The following is a 20,693-nucleotide window of genomic DNA, read 5'->3' on the forward strand; positions in this document are numbered from 1 at the left end:
GGGATGGTTCAGGGTCACCTGATCCAGCCCTAACTATAAGCTTTAGCAAAAAGGAAAGTTTTAAGCCTAATCTTAAAAGTAGAGAGGGTGTCTGTCTCCCTGATCTGATTGGGAGCTGGTTCCACAGGAGAGGAGCCTGAAAGCTGAAGGCTCTGCCTCCCATTCTACTCTTACAAACCCTAGGAACTACAAGTAAGCCTGCAGTCTGAGAGCGAAGCGCTCTATTGGGGTGATATGGTACTACGAGGTCCCTAAGATAAGATGGGACCTGATTATTCAAAACCTATAAGTAAGAAGAAGAATTTTAAATTCTATTCTAGAATTAACAGGAAGCCAATGAAGAGAGGCCAATAGGGTGAGATATGCTCTCTCCTTCCAGTCCCCGTCAGTACTCTAGCATGCAGCATTTTGAATTAACTAAGGCTTTTTAGGGAACTTTTAGGACAACCTGATAATAATGAATTACAATAGTCCAGCCTAGAGGAAATAAATGCATGAATTAGTTTTTCAGCATCACTCTGAGACAAGACCTTTCTAATTTTAGAGATATTGCGTAAATGCAAAAAAGCACTCCTACATATTTGTTTAATATGCGCTTTGAATGACATATCCTGATCAAAATGACTCCAAGATTTCTCACAGTATTACTAGAGGTCAGGGTAATGCCATCCAGAGTAAGGATCTGGTTAGACACCATGTTTCTAAGATTGTGGGGCCAAGTACAATAACTTCAGTTTATCTGAGTTTAAAAGCAGGAAATTAGAGGTCATCCATGTCTTTATGTCTGTAAGACAATCCTGCAGTTTAGCTAATTGTGTGTGTCCTCTGGCTTCATGGATAGATAAAGCTGGGTATCATCTGCGTAACAATGAAAATTTAAGCAATACCGTCTAATATACTGCCTAAGGGAAGCCTATATAAAGTGAATAAATTGGTCCTAGCACAGAACCTTGTGGAACTCCATAATTAACTTTAGTCTGTGAAGAAGATTCCCCATTTACATGAACAAATTGTAATCTATTAGACAAGATGATTCAAACCACCGCCGCGCAGTGCCTTTAATACCTATGGCATGCTCTAATCTCTGTAATAAAATTTTATGGTCAACAGTATCAAAAGCAGCACTGAGGTCTAACAGAAACAAGCACAGAGATGAGTCCACTGTCCGAGGTCATAAGAAGATCATTTGTAACCTTCACTAATGCTGTTTCTGTACTATGATGAATTCATAAAACCTGACTGAAACTCTTCAAATAGACCATTCCTCTGCAGATGTATAACCACACTGAACATTTAACAATTAACCTCAATAGGCTAAATCTAAAGCTTTAAGTGCTTTACAAAAGATTTCACGCCTATTCGTTTACATCTCTCCTTTTCTTTCTTTGTTTTTTTTTTTTTTTAGCTGAACATTCTTTCTTTTAACATTATTTTGTAACACTTTTTTGTAAACAACAACTGTAACAAGTCTGACAATAAACTTATTTTGATTATTTGCAAATCCAGTCTCTGCGGGGCACGAACCACCTGCCGTGACCTGGTGACATCTGGAGTCAGGGATCACCTGGATGTGTGACCTGGTCCTTCTGAGACATCCAGTTGGCATTTCCACGTTGTAGATCTTGGGGTTTTGGCTGGGCTGCTGATAATTCCAGAGTTTTCATGTTCTTCACCCAGACCTGTTGCCATGGTTTGAGCTCTGATTTATTCTGGGTCCTGTGTCTTTTGTTAAACCAGAAAGCTGTTTTTGTTTCATGTCCTGGGCTTTTCTCTGGAATAGATGGAGGTTTGGCCATATTGGCTGAAGTTTCTCCTCACTGACAGGCAAGGGTGTCCTGATGTTACGACCCATCAGCAACTGTGCAGGTGACGAGTCATGTGCCAAGAGTATGGCTCTGTATGCCACAAGAGCCTTATGCGGATCTTCTCCCTTCTTTTTGAGGATTTTTAACAGTCCGTACAGCCCCTGCTTCCCCGTTACTTTGAGGATAGTGGGGGACTTGTCGTGACGTTCTTGAATCATAGACTACGTTTACATGCAGCCAATAACCCTTTCATAACCGGAATATTAGCAATACCCCGGTTGCGCACGGCCATGTAAACACCCGCAAAAACCCGAATATGCTCATATTCTGGTTTTTAAAAACCAGAATATGACTGCTGGGTTACTCCTTTTCTAACCCCAATATCAGGTCATATAAATGCGCATCGGGATATCCCCATAGAAAGGAACATTATTTTGTGTTCTGCGCATGTCCTATCCACAAGGAATCTTGGTCTTTTGAGTACGACAACTACTTGTATGTGGCACGCGCAACCCACCAGACACCACAGAAGCAGAGGTAAACAAGCATGGCGAAATCCAGGCGCGGCAGTACAGCACCACACTTTTGGAGGGAGAAGGGAACCGAATACTTCATTAGTATCATGAAAGACTGAATATAATGTCTTTTATGATGGTAGAAAGAGGAAGAAGAAACAGAACTGACGCATATTTGCGTCATGATGTCCTCAGTGCGTCTGGACGTTGTCCATGCATTGCTGTTAGATGGGGATATTCCAAATTGATACCAGTGACCATGTATACAGGAGTAACTCTGTGCTGGCTTAAGCATGTAAACGGGTTATTCCTAATGATTCAGAAACCGGAATATTGACCTTAACCCGAATATTAATGGCATGTAAACGTAGTCATTGTCCCTTGCATAGGCAGCAAAACTCAGTCGCTGAAAACTGGGGGCCATATCTGTAACAAGGGTTTCCGGGACCCCATGCCATGCAAAAAGGCTTTCAACTTGTTGATAACCAGGACCGCAGTAGTGGATGTGAGGTTGGCTACTTCAATGTAGCAGGAAAAGTAACTATCACGACCAGGTACATGGCACGAGTCCACCGGAAAAGATCTGCTGCCACGCGCTGCCATGGTCGATTAGGAAGTTGTGTCATCATAGGAGGCTCTGGTGCACTGTGAACTTCCCACGCACACACCGTACAGTTTTCAAATTTGAGTTTGATTTGTTTTGTCAGACCAGGCCACCATATGGACTGTTGTGCTCTGGCAATACATTTTGACATGCCCTTGGTGACTTTCGTGTACCATATTGAGCATTTCCTCCTGTTGGTTGGCTGGAATGACAAGTCTTTCACTTTTCATTAATAGTCCATCTACCAAGACTAGATCTTGGTGGTACTGCAATACACTTGAAGTTCAGGTGGGAGAGCCTTCCTGCTTATGGCCATCCTTTTTGAATCAGTTCTTTTAGTTTTTTGCATGTACTGTCCGTTTCTTGTGTCTGTTTGATTTGTGCAAGCCTGCTTTCTGATGCTGGTAACTGTTGCAAAATCTGGTTAACAGACACGCATACATCTTCTTCCAACTGCTTGTCCTGCGTTGTGGGTGGAGCTTGTATCATGCTCTGGACAATGCATCCGCTGTGATCAAGTTCTTCCTGGGATGTGTTCTATTTCATATGTGAATCAAGCAGTCGTAATCTAAACCTCAGAACATGAGGTGGCAGGTCATCCAGAGCTCTGCTGCCTAGTAGAAAAATGAGAGGCTTATGATCGATCTGAATGAAAAAGTCCATTCCTACCAGGTAAGACTGAAACTGTTCACATGCCCAGGTCAGTGCGAGTACCTCCTTTCAATTTGGGCATATCTGCGCTCTGCATTAGTCATGCTACGTAAAATGAAAGTCACTGGACACCATTCACCTGTAGGTTGCTTTTGGGACAGAACCCCACCTAAGCCGAAGGATGAAGCGTCTGCAGCAACTTTTGTCTCTCTGTTTAGACAGTACTGGGCCAGGACTGTGGGTGAACTTAGTTCCTGTCGTAACTCGTTAAAGGCTGCTGTGCTGTCCCCCATTCCAGGTGGTGTTTGCTTTGAGGAGCTCTTTCTGTGGCTGTGTAAGCTCAGCTATGCGTGGGGAAAATTTTCCAACATAGTTCACCATGCCCACAAATCTTTTCACATCTGCAGCAACTTTTGGTACAGACATCGCCTTTATCGTTTTGATTTTTCCAAGGTCTGCTTCAGTGCCCTGGGCTGTGACAATGTGGCCCAAAAACATTACTTTTTCCACCGCAAACTGGCATTTGTCATTATTGAGAGTCATCCCCTCCTGCTGGAGCCGCTCTAACACTCTGTGCAGTCTCTGATCGTGCTGTTCATGATTGGATCCAAAAACTACTATGTCGTCTGCATGACACACTGTCCCTGTTAGAGAAATTATGCACCTGACCGTATATCATCACAATACAATCATAATATCTTTATATATATATATATATATATATATATATATATATATATATATATATATATATAGGGTAGGTATATCCGGTAGGGTAAGGTATTTGACCCTGACAGTCCCCTCAAGTCCCGACAGCATCTGGGTCAGTCTCTTTTGAAAGTGTTCAGGTGCTGATGAGATTCCGAACGGCAACCTTTTGTAGCAATACCTTCCAAATGGGGTGATAAATGTGGTCAAAGGGATTGACTCTGGGTGTAGAGGTACCTGCTAGAATCCTGCAGTAGCATCCAGTTTTGTGAAGACAGTCGCACCAGCAAACTTAGCCAACGTTTCATCCACAGCAGGGAGTATGCGGCGTTCTCTGCAAACGTACTGGTTTAGGTGATTCAAATCCGAGCAAATCCTGACCTTTTCATTGGGCTTAGGGTCCACCACCATTCCAGCACACCACTCTGTTGGTTCCTCAATGGCCTCCATTACCCCCATTCTCACCATTCTCTCAAGCTTTGCCTTCACCTTGTCATGTAAAGGCAGTGGGACTCGTCATGGAAGTGGCAATGCATAGGGTTTAGCGCCTTCTTTCAGTTTTATTTTGTACTCCCCTTTAAGGAGGCCTAACCCTGTTCTTTAACACTGTCGACAGGGTGCAGCAGGCCTAATGCTGCAATAGCTGGGAATCCGAGCAGAGGGGTAGACAGTCTCTGTATGACATAAACTGGCTGTGTTGTCATTTTATCGTTGTAGTTCATGACAGCATTAAACTGACCTCTCACTTTTAGGGCTTCTCCACTGGGACTGCACAGGGGTTTCTCTGCTCTTGTGAGTGGACCATGAAGATCTTTGGAGTAGGTGACAGCTGGTATCACTATTACGTCTGCCCCTGTATCCAGTTTAAAAGTCACATCTTTACCATTTATCTCAAGTGTCTTTTTCCAGTTGTTCTCCTGCCGACACTGCTACTAAAAACATTGTGTTGTCTTCACCCTCCAGGATGGCTCCAACTCTGCCTGATCTGCACACAGCTGCAAAATGTCCCTTTTTTGTACACTTTCTGCACTCAGCGTCTCGTGAAGCACAGTTGTTTTTGGAGTGTGCAGGTGATTTGCCATAGCACCCACAGAAAGATTTGGAAAGAAAGTAACGTGTTACTGGCATCACTGCCAGTCAGCAACAACCATTAAACTGCATCAAATCCAACACACTCTAAGTCAAAATTTGAATGTGTGTTGAAAGTACAGACTTCAAACAATATACCAGTTTTTATATTTTGTTGATAGGCTCAGTAAAACTTGAATCATGATTAATCATTTTCGCTATGTTTTTTCTTGAATGTTATGGTCAGTTTTGATGCATGTTTTTGCAGAAACGTGCAGCAAATGGGACTTCACTTGCTTGTTGGCTCCCTTGGTGCAGCAGTTGCAGGGGAAATAAACATAACTTCTCCTTTATCATTGGTGGAAAAATGTATGACCTAAACCAATCAAAATCAGCAGCTTTTTTCACTAAAGGTTTGATTTTGTGATTCATAAAAGTTTTCAAACATGTGGTCTCTTCCCATAAACACGATGATCAGCACAGACATTCAGTTGTCAAGTTGGAGGTCATTATGAAATCATTCCTTCATTCATTCTCTGTACCTGCTTATTCCACAATGAGATGTTAAGAAATTATTATTATGATGGTTATTATTGGGATTACATCTCCCAGCTGTTTGGGAATGCCTTGTAATGCCCCAGGAAGAGTAAGTACTTGGCTGAGGAAAGTGAAGTGTGGGATGAGCTGCTTAGTCTGTGGACACCACAACCCGGACACAGATAATCATCAGAAAATGAATGAATGGTGGATTATCTATTACCTGGGCCAAGGTCATGGTGTAGTAGTAGAAGTACTAGTAGTAGTCATAGTAGTAGTCAGATAATCAATCAATCAATCAATCAATCAATCAATTTTTTATATAGCGCCAAATCACAACAAACAGTTGCCCCAAGGCACTTTATATTGTAAGGTAAGGCCATACAATAATTATGTAAAACCCCAACGGTCAAAACGACCCCCTGTGAGCAAGCACTTGGCTACAGTGGGAAGGAAAAACTCCCTTACAATAATAATTGTTGTTATCGTTTATTTACTGTCATAATGAAATCAACACAATTTATGTCATGATATGTAGTTAGTTTGTTATTTACAAGACAACAAATGGTGATGTCATCTGTGTGTACATTTGGAAAGCTGAGGTTTCTTCAGTGCATAAATTAAAATATTTGTGTTTTAAAGACAGGCTTGTTTGTTCGTTCATTCATTCTTTGGAAATACAACACCTGATCAATGTTCAGTTGTCCAAAATGTAATTTCAATATGTGTATCTGTGACAAATTCCTCATAACAGCCATTTTCATTATTTACTTAACTATTGGATGAATCAGCAAGTCCCAAGTCAAGTCTTGAGTCATAGTGGCCACAAATTGTTTGGAAGGTGACTTGAGACTTGACTTGGGACTTGCAGATTGATGACTTGAGAATGACTTAATGGTGACTTTGTCCCACCTCTGAGATAAAAGAGGACTGTCAGAATCTGATGCAGCTGTGTGCTCTGTCAGCGCCCTCCACTGTTTTTCTTGGCAATTTTCCCTGTTTATTAGCAGATTTACTGACCGAACTGTGATGATGGTGGACAAACAGGGTAAATATTAGCCCATATGGGAGGGGCCACATAGCCCCGCCCCCTCACACCTGCACATTTAGAAAGGCTGTAGCTTTATGATGTCATCCACTGGCTCAAACGTCATCCACACTGGTGCACTGCAGTGTTGCAGGACATCAATTTCCAGGCACAAAGAGAAGAAAATCCACATTGTCACTGGTTTAACTGTTCTGAGTGATCATCTGAGGAACTTTTGTTTCTCTGGGTGTGTTTATTGTTTTTGTCACTTTGTTTTGTTTAGGAGGTTTTAACATTTTTTCACAACATTCAGAGGAATCAACACTCAGTAAGTGATGATCTCAATTCTACCCCTTGGCCCTTCCCCTTACCCCTTCCCCTCCATTTTGCGTGGGCACGAGAGACAGAGGGGTGTCTCAAGTCTCTTTTTGGAGCGAGTCGGAGGGGTAGGCGGAGGGCTTCAAACCCCTCCGTTTGGAGGGGTAGGAGGAGCTTACCGCTGTCTCCAAAGAAACAAACATGGCACCGAAAGAGCCGCACAAATGAAAGCGGCTTTCATTACAAATTACGCTGTTTAAAAAGTTATAACTTGCCAAAAAACTTTACAGTTGCCTATGAGAGCAACAAGTATGCTGCTGATGCATGTTGCGTATATTATTGTTCTGAAGAATATGATAATGCATAATAATGCATATACACACGAACTCTACGTTAAGACACTTTTATTTCTCACAATGGAGAATATCATGATAAAGGATAAGCACGTTAATTTGTATGTTCATAAATCTTTGGATAATATCAATCCCTGCTGTTGGATTTCAAGGTCTGTAACACGTGTGTATTCAGTAAACAAACAGGGAGCCCTGAGCACACTCGACTCCTAATAAGCTTTCAGACAGAAAATGAGGAGAAGTTTTACCAATGGGAATAAGTTGGAAAATATATACACACACATGTATATGTGTAACACATAACGTGACGTCTTAATAGACTGATATTATTTGTCAAGGAAATTTCTAAAGGAAATAGGGCTGGATGCAAAAATGGGAGAATTGAAAAAGAAATATAAGGTTAACAGAACTAGATGCAGCCCAGAACATACATACAGGTGCTGGATATATAATGAGAATATCATGAAAAAGTTGATTTATTTCAGTAATTCCATTCAAAAAGTGAAACTTGTATACGTTCATTGCACACAGACTGATATATTTCAAGTGTTTATTTTATTTTAATTATTAATTACTAATCATTCAATTAATGATTAATCAAACAATATTAATTATTACTATTATTGATTAATTATTAGTAGTATTATTGACATTAATTAATTACTACTTAATTAATTATTAATACTATTAATTATTATTATAAATTACAAATTAATTAAATTAATTAACATGACATGATTGCAATGCATCAAAGAAATCTACGACTTCTTCTATTTCTTTGCAATTACGCAGAAAGGCAAGAAAATAAAAAGAGCAAACAGGCTACTGCAACAAGTTGCATTTTGGTTGCCATGGTAACAAACGGTGAAGACGTCAGTTTGACACGGGCAGTTTTGTTTTGTTTTTTCTCCTAAGACGGAGGGGTGTCTCAATTCATAGGGCTAGAGTCATACCCCTTCACCTTACCCCTTGTTTTAAAGGGGAAGGGGGACAAAAGAGAATTGAGATTGGGGGTAAGTGTAGATGAACCTGAAATGTGCCTGATGTAGGAATATAATCTGATTCTGATGGTTTGTTCCGTGTGGTGCTGTTGATTGTGGGGTGGGAATTTATTTTGCCACCTCTGTGACACCTGGCTGAAGAGCACCTCGGCAGATTCATGCTTTATCTGGCTGTCTGTGTGCGGCTGATGGAATGGCGGTGATGCGTAAAACAGCGCCCCCCACAGGCACCTTAGTTCATTTTTCATTCCAAAAGCAAAGGGGACTGTCAGGGTCGGGTACAAATGTGTGCTGCCAGCGCCATCTAGTGTTTACATTGGCAGTTGCATCTGTTTGTGAACAGGACCAATCTGTGAAGACGGTAAATCTGAGCGCAAATGGAGGAGGGAAATCCACCTCCACCCGTTAGAACCGAACTGTGATGATGGTGGACAAGCAGGGTAAATATTAGCCCATATGGGAGGGGCCACATAGCCCCGCCCCTCAGAGTCAACTTTATTGTACGTTAAGAAAGGCTGTAGCTTTATGATGTCATCCACTGGCTCAAACGTCATCCACACTGGTGCACTGTAGTGTTGCAGGACATCAGTTTCCAGGCACAAAGAGAAGAAAATCCACATTGTCACTGGTTTAGCTGTTCTGAGTGATCATCTGAGGAACTTTTGTTTGTCTGGATTTGTTTATTGTTTTTATCACTTTGGTTTGTTTAGGCGTGCTTGAGTAAAACAGACATTTTAACAACATTCAGAAGAATCAACACTCTTTAATAAGGAGGTAAGTGTTGATAATAACTGTAGATGAACCTGAAATGTGCCTGATGTAGGAATATAATCTGACTAGCACCTTGTATTTGGGGATCCACAGGCTCTAGATTTGGAAGTGTTTATAAAATACGAGGTAGGTAGTAGGTAGGTAGCTGACATTTTTTAAGGGTGGTAATAAATTATGCAACGTTTCCATAATGATTTTAACTGAAAGTGCAGGAAATAAAAATGAGAAAGTTTTGTGAATAATTGTATTTATTACTTTGCACCTTTAGTTCATGTCATGTTTTACACCTGGCAAAAATGAGATATTTCCTTTGTTCAGAGCTTGTCTGGTTACCAGGGACTGATTAATGGTGACATCACACACATTGTTCACTGTTGTTACCTAATATCCCTAATTTCTCCAAAAATATTAGTCCTATCAACTTTCCATTTTCGCAGCGTTCATCCTTGACCCAAAATACATACATCTGCGCGTGGCTTCGTAGTAAAAGAGTGCGGGTACTAGACTGGCCTGCCTGCAGTCCAGACCTGTCACCCATTGAAAATGTGTGGCGCATTATAAAGTGCAAAATACAACACCGGAGACCCCAGACTGTTGAACAACTGAAGTTGTACATCAAGCAAGAATGGGAAAGAATTCCACCTACAAAGCTTCAACAATTAGTGTCCTCAGTTCCCAAACGCTTATTGAGTGTTGTTAGAAGGAAAGGTGATGTAACACAGTGGTAAACATACCACTGTCCCAGCTTTTTTGAAACGTGTTACAGGCATCCATTTCAAAATGAGCAAATATTTGCATAAAACAAAGTTTTTCAGTTTGAACATTAAATCTCTTGTCTTTGTGGTGTATTCAGTTGAATATAAATGGTAAATGGACTGCATTTATATAGCACTTTTCCATCTGCATCAGACGCTCAAAGCGCTTTACAATAATGCCTCACATTCACTCCAATGTCAGGGTGCTACCATACAAAGGTACTCACTACACACCAGGAGCAATAGGGGATTAAGGACCTTGCCCAAGGGCCCTTAGTGATTTTCCAGTCAGGCAGGGATTTGAACCGAGGATCTTCTGGTCTCAAGCCCAACACCTTAACCACTAGACCATCACCTGCCCCACAATACGTATAGGTTAAAGAGGATTTGCAAATCATTGTATTCTGTTTTTATTTACATTTTTCACAATGTCCCAACTTCATTGGAATTGGGGTAGTATTTTATCAACTCTGTGACTCCTGGCTGAAGAGCACCATTGTTTTAAAAACGCACAGTGCTTTGTTCCGTCCCCGATCCCTCAGTCCAGCGGCTGATCGAGCCAGGAGAAGACACAGAGAAGACGAGTAGAATAACAGCACCCTGCTGCCTGCTCCAGCTGACAGTCTGATTATTCCGGAATCAGAATCAGAAGAAGTTTATTGCCATTGCCAGTGAACAGGATTCACAGACTAGGAATTTGCTTTGGTACAATGGTGCAACATTAAGAAGAGATAAAATGCTAAGATAAAATATAACGTGTCAAAATAAGATAAAAAAAAAAGAAATCTGAAATATGAAAGGCTGTGTGCAACAGAAAAACAGAGAAACAGAAAAAACAGTGCAGTGGGAGGAGTGCAATTAAAAACCAAAGTACATTGTCTAAAGTGACCCGTGATAAAATGATAAAGTGACAGAGTTAAGCTTAAGGTGACTGAGTTATGAGGTGTTCATGAGTCTAATGGCAGAGGGGAAGAAACTGTTCTTATGGCGGGAGGTTCTGGTCCGGATGGACAGTAGCCTCCTGACCGAGGGGAGTGGTTTGAATAGACCGTGTGCAGGGTGAGAAGGGTCAGCTGTGATCCGACCTGCTCGGCCCAGAGTCCTGGAGACGTGCAGGTCGTGGAGAGATGGAAGGCTTTTGGGACAGTGTTATTTTTGGCTGTGGTGCTTCAGACCGTAAACAGTTTTTATAGGACTGATCTGTAGGACATCTTACCACTGCCTCTTGATTCTCAGAACTCATTAAGAAGAGTGTCCATCTGTCTGTGGACAATGTGCTGCTTGTCAGAGCTTCAAAATCTTTTTGTCCCATAACCTTGAAATGCAGCACCAGTAAACCTGCCTCCGCTTTTATCTCCCCTCACTTTCTAAGTTTTTGAAGTACTTGTTGCTCCTGATGCTGTGACTGATGATCTGGTTCATTTGTCTCAAATTAAAGGACTGACTGTTTTTATCACCCAACCTGGAGAAATGAAAAAAATGCTATAAAGAGTTGCAGAAGAAAATATCTCCAACATGTGAAGCTGCACATCCTGTGAGGACCATGTAGACATGACAAACTGAACATGTGACCAGTTACCAAAACGTGGCTCCCAAATGGAGAACGATGACATGAAACAGCTGGATGTTTTGTCTTGACCTCCTGCTCATTCCGTCTCCAATCAATGCACTTGACGAACTGATGAGATTTGGAAGCATGAACACTTCATTTATAGCTGACTTTTGAGAATTGACCTGATGGATTGTGTTCTGTGCTGAGGCTGGATGCCCCCCCCCCCCCCCCAGCTGAGAGCAATGAGGCAGTCTCACTTAGAGAAGCACATGGGGCCCGTCAGTTCCATTCCAGGACTGTCTGTGCAAAGGTGGAGTGTGCACTCTCTTATAATAGAGGTGAATCATATCCACTGATAACAAACCTGACTCCTGAAGACTGGTGAATGAAATGTCAGTAAACTTGAAGAAGACGATATGCTTCTAATCTCTCTTTTCTCCTCTTAGATCCTCTGCAGACTGCTCGTACTGTCACCATGAGTGGGCAACCTAAGAGGACGTTTGACGAAGTGCATGAGGACCCATGTTGCTCCTCACCCTCATCCTCCTCCTCTGCTACTTTGGGTTCAAGTCCCAGCAACCCAAGCTCACCAGCAACAAATTTCAGTGAGTGTCCCAGTCGAGCAAAAACATATATATATATATATATATATATATATATATATATATATATATATATATATATATATATTATATATATATATATATATATATATATATATATATATATATATACACTCTCTCTCTCTCTCTCTCTCTCTCTCTCTCTCTCTCTCTCTCTCTCTCTATATATATATATATATAGAGAGAGAGAGAGAGAGAGAGAGAGAGAGAGATAGATGTGCTAGTGATCACATTGGCCTGTGACTCCATCTCTGTTTCACCACCTTGTAGCTGTAGATTTGTGCTTGAGGTTTCACTTTACAGGATGTAAAGTTGTTAAAATCTTGTTTGCAGTATCATAGTGTCATTTAATTGAGTACGATTGGCCTCATGAATATGTGTCCTTTTTCAATCTGTTCAGCAGCGCTTTCACATATCTGAAGAAAGTGGCAGAGTATTTTGCCACCTAGTGGTGCAATTGTGGCAGTGACATAAAGTCATGTGTTCAGAGTAAACATAATCAAGGCCAACTGTTTCTACATCCACAGCAACCTCCATCCTTAAGAAGTCCAAGAAAATACAGCGGACCAATGTGACCTTTGGCCAGGTGACAGTGTTCTCCTTCCCTCGGTGTCAGAGCTTCATTACGGTTCCCAGTCAAGCAGGCTGCACTCTGGGCATGATGCCGCACCACAGCACATGCCACAGATACACACTTCCTGAGTTCGTCATGGAGCAGCAGTCCCAGCGCCGGCAAAAACTCTTGAATCGACTCAAGGAAGACAAGCTGGAGGCTCTCAAATGGAAGGTGAGTCTTCTGCTGTTCAATATTTTACTTCAACCCTCCTCATGGTACAAAGGTAACAGTTTCATATCTAAAGGTGAAGAGTGTGTATCTCTCTCTTTGAAAAATGATCCTTTTTATGGATGTATTCATTTCTATGGAGATGATCGAATTCTTTATTCAGTGGTATAAATCAATGTTAATTTTCCATGATGAATTAGAATTAGCCAGAAGTCGCTTTGCTAACCTTCAAATGAGCATTTTTTGAAGACTCTGATAGTCTATGAGCCAGTCATCAATTTGGACCTAATTGTTCCCACATAAGGTGACAAAACCACACTTAGAATCCAGCCTCAGTGTACCATGGCCTACACAAAAATGTATGATAACTATCCCAGGGTGGTAGCTGTAGCCAGCTGGGAGTCAGTGAAGAATTACACAGAGGTCAAAATGTAAAAATACTTCAGTCATATTGAAAACTATACTACATTATTTGTCTGATCATAATGATTCCAAAAAGGTATAGTTTGGACTATCTATGACTGAATGTTACAGAGTTAGGGGGTTAAAAAAGTAAAAATGGTGACAAAGGTCAGTTTCAGTTTTTACAGGGGTCAAAAGTTAAAGTTGCTCCAATTTCAGTAAAAAATGATGCAAGTTATTGGTTGACATAAAAGGATTAATAAATGAAATAGTTTTGACTGTTGAATGTTTGGTCTCCGAAGTAAAGGTCAAACAAGGTCGATGTCCACTAGATTCTATGACTTGTGACATATGTTACTCTGTAACATGATAACTAAGCATGTCAGATGGTACAAACTATTCCTTTTTAGAACCCTATTAACCCAAACAATAATTGTGAATTGTTACATCACCATAATGTTCTCTTTTTGTGTCACCAGCTGACTAACAAAGGAACCCAGAAATGCCAGTTTGCTGAGCAGCTCACAGTCAATGACATTCCTGAGAGTTGGGTCAGCATCAATGACGTAAACCCGGACGAGGTCTCGTTTCCCCTGGCATACCCACCTAATCGCCGTTCTGCACTGCTTAAAGCAGCTGGTGTGCAAAACATAGACATGGAGGAGGAGACACAGCTGGAGAACCTGAGGATCTCCAGGCTGAAACGTGGTTGTGACTGTCAGGGCGTCTGCCAACCTGAGACCTGCAGCTGCAGCTTGGCGGGCATCAAATGTCACGTAAGAACAGTTTGCCTGTAAAACTTCTGCTCTGTTGGATTTAGTGACTCAATACAAGCACCACCTGTTTTATGTGTATTTGAGTAGTAATGTAAGTACTTCCTCACAGGTCAAACGTTCTGCTTCGATATGTGGCTGCACCAAGGACGGCTGTGGGAACACCAAAGGTTGCATCCAGTCCAACCCCATCAGGGTGCAAGACCACTGCATGCAGACCCTGCTGAGACTGAAGCTGGAGAAGAGACTGAAAGAGAGTCGCACAGAGAAGATGGAGGAGGGGGACGAGGAGTACGAGGAGTACGAGGATGCTGCTGAAGCCCCCCTGTTGCAGACGGTTCCCTGCAGCCACCCCAGGAGAACAAGCCCTTTCCTTTATCTTTTCTTTGTGTTGTTCATCATGTTTTTGTTCTTTTGTTTATTCTTTGTTTAGTAGTTTTTTTAGCATGATTGAATACACAACAAAAGAATAATCAATGTCACTTTAAATAATCTATTTTTATATACATCTTTTCTATTAGGAGTAATGAAGTATAAACCTGTCGAGTCCGACCCCTTAAAAAAATAAAAATTTTAATTTACAAAAAATATTGGCTTTCTGCTTCAGTTCCTTTTCACTTGAGCTCAAACACTGTTGAGACAACTAACAAATAAGTATTCAGATAAACATATAAACAAAAGCATTAGGTTCACAAGGCAGCACGGTGCCTTAGTGGTTAGCACTGGTTGACTCACAGCAAGAAGGTTGTGGATTTGCTTCCCATCTGGTCCTTTCTGTGTGGAGTTTGCATGTTCTCCCGTGTTTGTGTGGGTTTCCTCCGTGTGCTCTGGCTGCCACATATAAAGACAAGCAGCTCTCACTGATGGAAGGAGGTTTGGCTTAAAATCTCATGATACATGGCCCCGTTCATTCTTCCCTTAACACGGATCAGTCGTCCTGTCCCCTTTGCAGAAAAACAGCCCCAAAGCATGCTTCACAGTAGATATAGTGTTCTTGGAATGCAACTCAGCATTCTTCTTCCTCCAAACACAAGTTGAGTTTTTACCAAAATGTTCTATTTTGGTTTCATCGGACCACGATATTCTCCCAATCTTCTTCTGGATCATCCATATGCTCTCTGACAAACTTCAGAAGGGCCTGGACATGTACTGGCTTAAGCAGGGGGACACGCACGCCTGGCACTGCAGGATTTGAGTCCCTCTGTGCATAGTGTGTCATGATTATTTTGCCCCCACGGATGACATCTTGCGTGAAGGCCCAGATCGAGGGAGATTATCAATGGTCTTATGTCTTCCATTTTCTTACAATTGCTCCCACAGTTGATTTATTCACACCAACCTGCTTGAGTATTGTAGAGTCACTCTTCCCAGCCTGGTGCACATCAACAATTTTCTTCCTGGTATCCTTCGACAGATCTTTGGTCTTGACCATGGCTGAGTTTGGAGTCTGACTGTTTGAGGCTGTGGACAGGTGTCTTTTATACAGATAGACATTTGATTTTAGCCCTGTATCCTGCTTTTTTTAAAAGGGTGTTTGCATGGTTATAATACAGTGTATATTTTGCTATTCGTATGACAATACGATCATATGGTTATTATGTAGGGGGCCAGTGATCAAGATTGGACATTGTTAAGCTGTAGAGAATGGCTACTGCAACTAGTGCAAAGCTATACTGAGCTTATGTGATCATGTATCGTCCGTCGTGCGGCGTCATACGTCGTCGTACATCCTTATACATTAGCAGGGTGGTATGTTTCAAAATGGAAAGAGGTACAGGACTCATTTCAGGCCTGTAGGGATCTTTAACAGGCCTCTACCTCTGAGACATAAGATTAGGTCACTGTGATCTTCCTAGCATGAAAGCTGTAGAGAGTAAAAGTAAGTCCCTTCGGCTGCTCCCTTGTTTGCACTTGGGGTTGCCACAGCAAATCCAAGGTGGATCTGCATGTTGAATTGGCACAAGTTTTATGCCGGATGCCCTTCCTGATGCAACTCCACATTACATGGAGAAATGTGGCAGGGGTGGGATTTGAACCCGGAACCTTCTGAACTGAAACCAAGCGCATTAACCACTTGGCCACCACCCCTGCGAAAGCTGTAGAGAGTAGTTCATTAAAAATATTCATGAAACATTTGTGCATATCTAGGAAGTTTGCCAACCAGGTATTTACAATGTTTTCAGTTAAAAAATATGGTGATAATCGTCTTAATACCAATAACATAAAATAACAACAATAATAATAATAATGGTTATGGCCATAAAAACAAAATTGATTTCTTGTAATTAATAAAAAAGCATTTCTTTCCGTTCAAACACTGTTGTTATTTTAGAGAGTAAATATGTTAGAGTGCATGAGTAGCATCTTTCCTTTGCCCTATGCTCTTAAACAGCTATATTGCATAGGTATATTGATATTCACAATGAGTTAGACAATATTTAGTCACTTTCCCTAGATTAACGCTTTTTCTAAGAGTGTAAGCACACTGAAGTACATTCGAAGCATCCCTACTTAGCCTTAATACATTTTTCATAACCTTCAAGTTTATATTAGAAACTTAAAAAGCCATTTGGATAAGAGTTTGTCATGAATTATATGCTGTAGAAGGCTGAAAATGGTTATTCTCTTAAACCCAAGTTTTTAGCGTGTAGACGTTTATGGATTCAGTGTCTCCCGATCTTATATACTTCAGGACAATATAAAGTACCTCTGATAAAGTTTGCATGATTCCCCTAAAAATTTGTCCCTTAGCCGCTGGACTAAATGGGAAAACGCCACAGAAATACAGTCCCTTTACCATCCAAGGAATCACTTTTCATTTGCAGAAAATTAAGTTGCACTTTTTTCTCAAAAGTGAGCAGCGTCTGTTTAGAGAAAAAAAAAGGGGGGGGGGGAATCTAAGCAAATACCGATTCGACAGGAGTCTCAGCAGTGACTTTATCTGGTGCTTGACTTCAACTTAAACTCGTGATTAGAAGGGCAAAATATATTTTCCATTAAAACAGAGTTTTTCATTCTTGTGTAATCACATCATTTAAAGAATAATAATGAAAATAAAAAAAAAGTACTGCAGAACAAGAAGGCACACTTGCATGCCAAACATCCCCCACTGGTCGCTTTCAACTGGCTCAGTGCTTGCTTTAGCATTTTAGCCGATAAATTCGAAGATATTCGCTGAAGCATGTCTTGTGTTCTGACATAAAAAAATAACTAGCTGTGCAGTAACCATACTACCACATTGAAGTTTAGGTAAACACGTGGGTTTTCAAAACTTGAAGGGATGATTTAATACTTTTTCTGCCACTAGCTGTCACATTTGTGTTAGAATTCAGTATGTTTAAATAAATAAATAAAGAAATAAAAAGCGTAAAACCTGTGCCAATTCAACATGCAGATCCACCTTGGATTTGCTGTGGCGACCCCGAGTGCAAATAAGGGAGCAGCTGACGGGACTTACTTTTTTTACTGAAATGAAACAGATGTTCTTTAAGTGCAGAATTTCAACTTTAATTCAATAGGTTTAACAAAAATATCACATTAACCACTTAAGAAATACACCCATTTTATTCAGTCACTCCACTTTCAGTGGCCATCAGTAATTGAACAAATTAAATCTATTTGCAGGCCTCCTGTTAATACAAATCTTAACTTTTACAGCCAGTTTTCTTTGGAGAAGGAATGAATACATGAAATTTTCCAAGTCAGTGAATATATCAGACTTCATTTACATCAATCACTGAGAAATACACAGGATGGTTTAGAACGGTAATGGTCATAAATGTATTGTGTGACCTAATGTATTTATGGTAATGAATGAATTTTTAAGGCAGGTCTCAGAAACTGAAGTTTTCCTCACTCAGGCTGCACAATAATGAAAAGAAAATGAACACCAGTGCTGACATTTTTAAAAGACAATGACATTTCATGTGTTACAATTTCCTGGACAAGATGTTCTTGTGCAGAATTCTACACCAACAATTAAACTTTTCAAATGTCTCATTTAAGTATTCTAAATATTTTTCAACCACTGATATAACCCATAATAAAAAAATAAAGACTGTTACTGTTTATTTTTTTCTGTTCTTTTTTTTTTTTTTTATATATATATACACTATATCTTTAACACACATTTACAAACAAAAGCTTTCATTGGCTACACTTTCAATTCTTTCCCCACACACGATGCTACAATTTTTTAAGGCAGAATTTTGGTTCCAACGATGACCTTGTGACATGTTCAAAGCTTCCTCCTTATTCCTCCCTGTGACCATCATAAACACAACAGTCTACACAATTTACACATTTATTTTGACAATACAGTCTAAAAAATTTGCATGTGTAAAAGAAAAACCGATGACTGCTGTGGCACAAACCTTCGCTGGACGCTTTACACGCCGCTCTGCCACGGTGGCTGTCTCATGCGAACGACAGCATGACCGCACAGACTAGGGAGCAGTCTGGCGTCAGTCTCCCCACCAATTTGCCATTTTTGTGTATTCGTGTTGTATTGTAGAAGAGACATTTGCGGAGCACAGGCGTCTCATCTCTGCTGATGTCTTCTCGAACACTTTCCTTAGTTGTCACCAGTTGCGACGGGGCTGGAGTTTATAGTGTCTGCTGAGGTGGAAGAGAAGACGCCGTCACTGTCACTCTCCACTGACATCTCCTGCATAGAGTCTGTGGCCTCCTGGAGGGCGTTACTCTCTTCTGAAACACAACCACAGATGACACTGCTCAGTTTAGAAACTCTGTGCGAATGTTGCTCTGTGCAGTTTCTCTAATCACAGCCACAGAAGCTTCTAGCTCCTTCAAAGGTGTCAGTGTCATGGTGGCTTCCCTCACAGTCCCTTTTTCAGACCTGCTTACGCAAACAGATTTAGCATATTGTTTGTATTTCTTCACTAATTATGTAAATGAAGTACAAACATACAGTGACTTGGAAATGTCCATGTATCCATCAGCTGAGTTGTGTAAAGAAAGGTGGCTGTGAAAGTCATGACCAACTGTAAACTCATCTAACTGTGCAACACATATTTCACTGTATGAAATAATTCTTTGCTGTTCAGTAACTTTGGACATTTTGTCTAGCCTCTGGAAAAGCCTATACATGTACCCTCTAATTATATTCAAAACCAGTAGGTCATGTAACTCAAATTATAAGGACATGAAGAAAAAAAAACAAAAACATTTGCATCTGGTAAACTTTGTTGCAATATCCTACTAATGTGTCTGCCACCTGCTGGATGATAAGCGTATGTAAGAGTTAACAGTTACACAGACCCTCTTATTGGTGCAACTGAATACTTTGCTGCTGAGGTCATTAGAAGAAGTATTAATGTGTTTTTGGTTGGGGGTTTTGTGATAATTGTACCTTTGCTCTGCTGCATCCTTAGTTCGGCTGATTCTGCCTCTTGCTTCTCTCTCTGCTCTTTGAGTATTTTGCAGACTTTCTTGTGGGTAAACCAGTGCATCTTTTGGCAAGCTTGGTTACAGTAGATTACCTGATACAAAAATACACATAAATAATAAAACCATATTCCTAAGCTTTGCAAAGTTGAGGGACATACCCCCTAAAATGAGTGAATGAGTCTATACACTCAGATACAGTTGTATGCAAAAGTTTGGGCACCCCTGATAATTTTCATGATTTTCCTTTATAAATCATTGGTTGTCTGGATCAGAACATTCAGTTAAATATATCATATAGCAGATGAACACACTGATATTTGAGAAGTGAAATGACGTTTGTAGTATTTACATAAAGTGTGCAATAATTATTTAAACAAAATTGGGCAGGTGCATAAATTTGGGCACCCTTGTTATTTTATTGATTTGAATACATTTAGCACTAATTACTGGAACACAAAATTGGTTTGGTAAGCTCACTGACCAACTGACCTCCTTACACAGGTGAATCCAATCATGAGAAAGGGTATTTAAGGTGGACATTTGCAAATGTTTCTTCTCTTTGCATCTCTTCTAATGAGTGGCAACATGGGAGCCCCTAAACAACTCTCAAATGACCTGAAAACAAAGACTGTTCAACATCATGATTTAGGGGAAGGATAAAAAAAGGTTTCAGCTGTCAGTTTCCACTGTGATGAACATAGTGAGGAAATGGAAGACCACAGGCACAGTACTAGTTAAGGCCCGAAGTGGCAGACCAAGAAAAATCTCTTAAGATGAAGTGAAGGATGGTGAGAACAGTCATAGTCAACCCACAGACCTGCTCCAAAGACCTATAACATGATCTTGCTGCAGATAGAGTCTCTGTGCATCGTTCAACTATACAGCGCACTTTGCACAAAGAGATGCTGTAATGCAGAGGAAGCCTTTTCTACATACATGCCACAAACAGAGTCACTTGAGGTATGCTAAAGCACATTTGGACAAGCCAGCTTAACCCTCTCAGGCTCAAATTAATTTTTAGTAACAGGAAAAGTCAG

At 40.7% G+C, this 20,693-nt stretch overlaps 2 protein-coding genes across 2 annotated transcripts; one reads left to right on the forward strand and one right to left on the reverse strand.

Annotated features, from left to right (window-relative positions):
• The first annotated feature begins 12,140 nt into the window (after positions 1–12,140).
• On the forward strand, positions 12,141–14,774 carry LOC117513455 (cysteine/serine-rich nuclear protein 3-like). Its single transcript, XM_034173637.1, has 5 exons — positions 12,141–12,270; positions 12,816–13,075; positions 13,954–14,250; positions 14,360–14,584; positions 14,769–14,774. Exons 1-5 carry the CDS (start codon positions 12,141–12,143, stop codon positions 14,772–14,774), a joined length of 918 nt encoding a protein of 305 aa, XP_034029528.1.
• A 3,730-nt stretch (positions 14,775–18,504) lies between these two features.
• Positions 18,505–19,775, reverse strand: LOC117514051 (ankyrin repeat and MYND domain-containing protein 2-like). The gene is made up of 2 exons (XM_034174336.1): positions 19,619–19,775; positions 18,505–18,954 (listed from the first exon to the last, which is right to left on the reverse strand). Exons 1-2 carry the CDS (start codon positions 19,716–19,718, stop codon positions 18,821–18,823), a joined length of 234 nt encoding a protein of 77 aa, XP_034030227.1. The 5' UTR covers positions 19,719–19,775; the 3' UTR covers positions 18,505–18,820.
• Between the last annotated feature and the right edge of the window lie 918 nt (positions 19,776–20,693).

Source organism: Thalassophryne amazonica, chromosome 7 (genome assembly GCF_902500255.1).
Source record: "Thalassophryne amazonica chromosome 7, fThaAma1.1, whole genome shotgun sequence".
In the NCBI taxonomy this organism is placed as follows: domain Eukaryota; kingdom Metazoa; phylum Chordata; class Actinopteri; order Batrachoidiformes; family Batrachoididae; genus Thalassophryne; species Thalassophryne amazonica.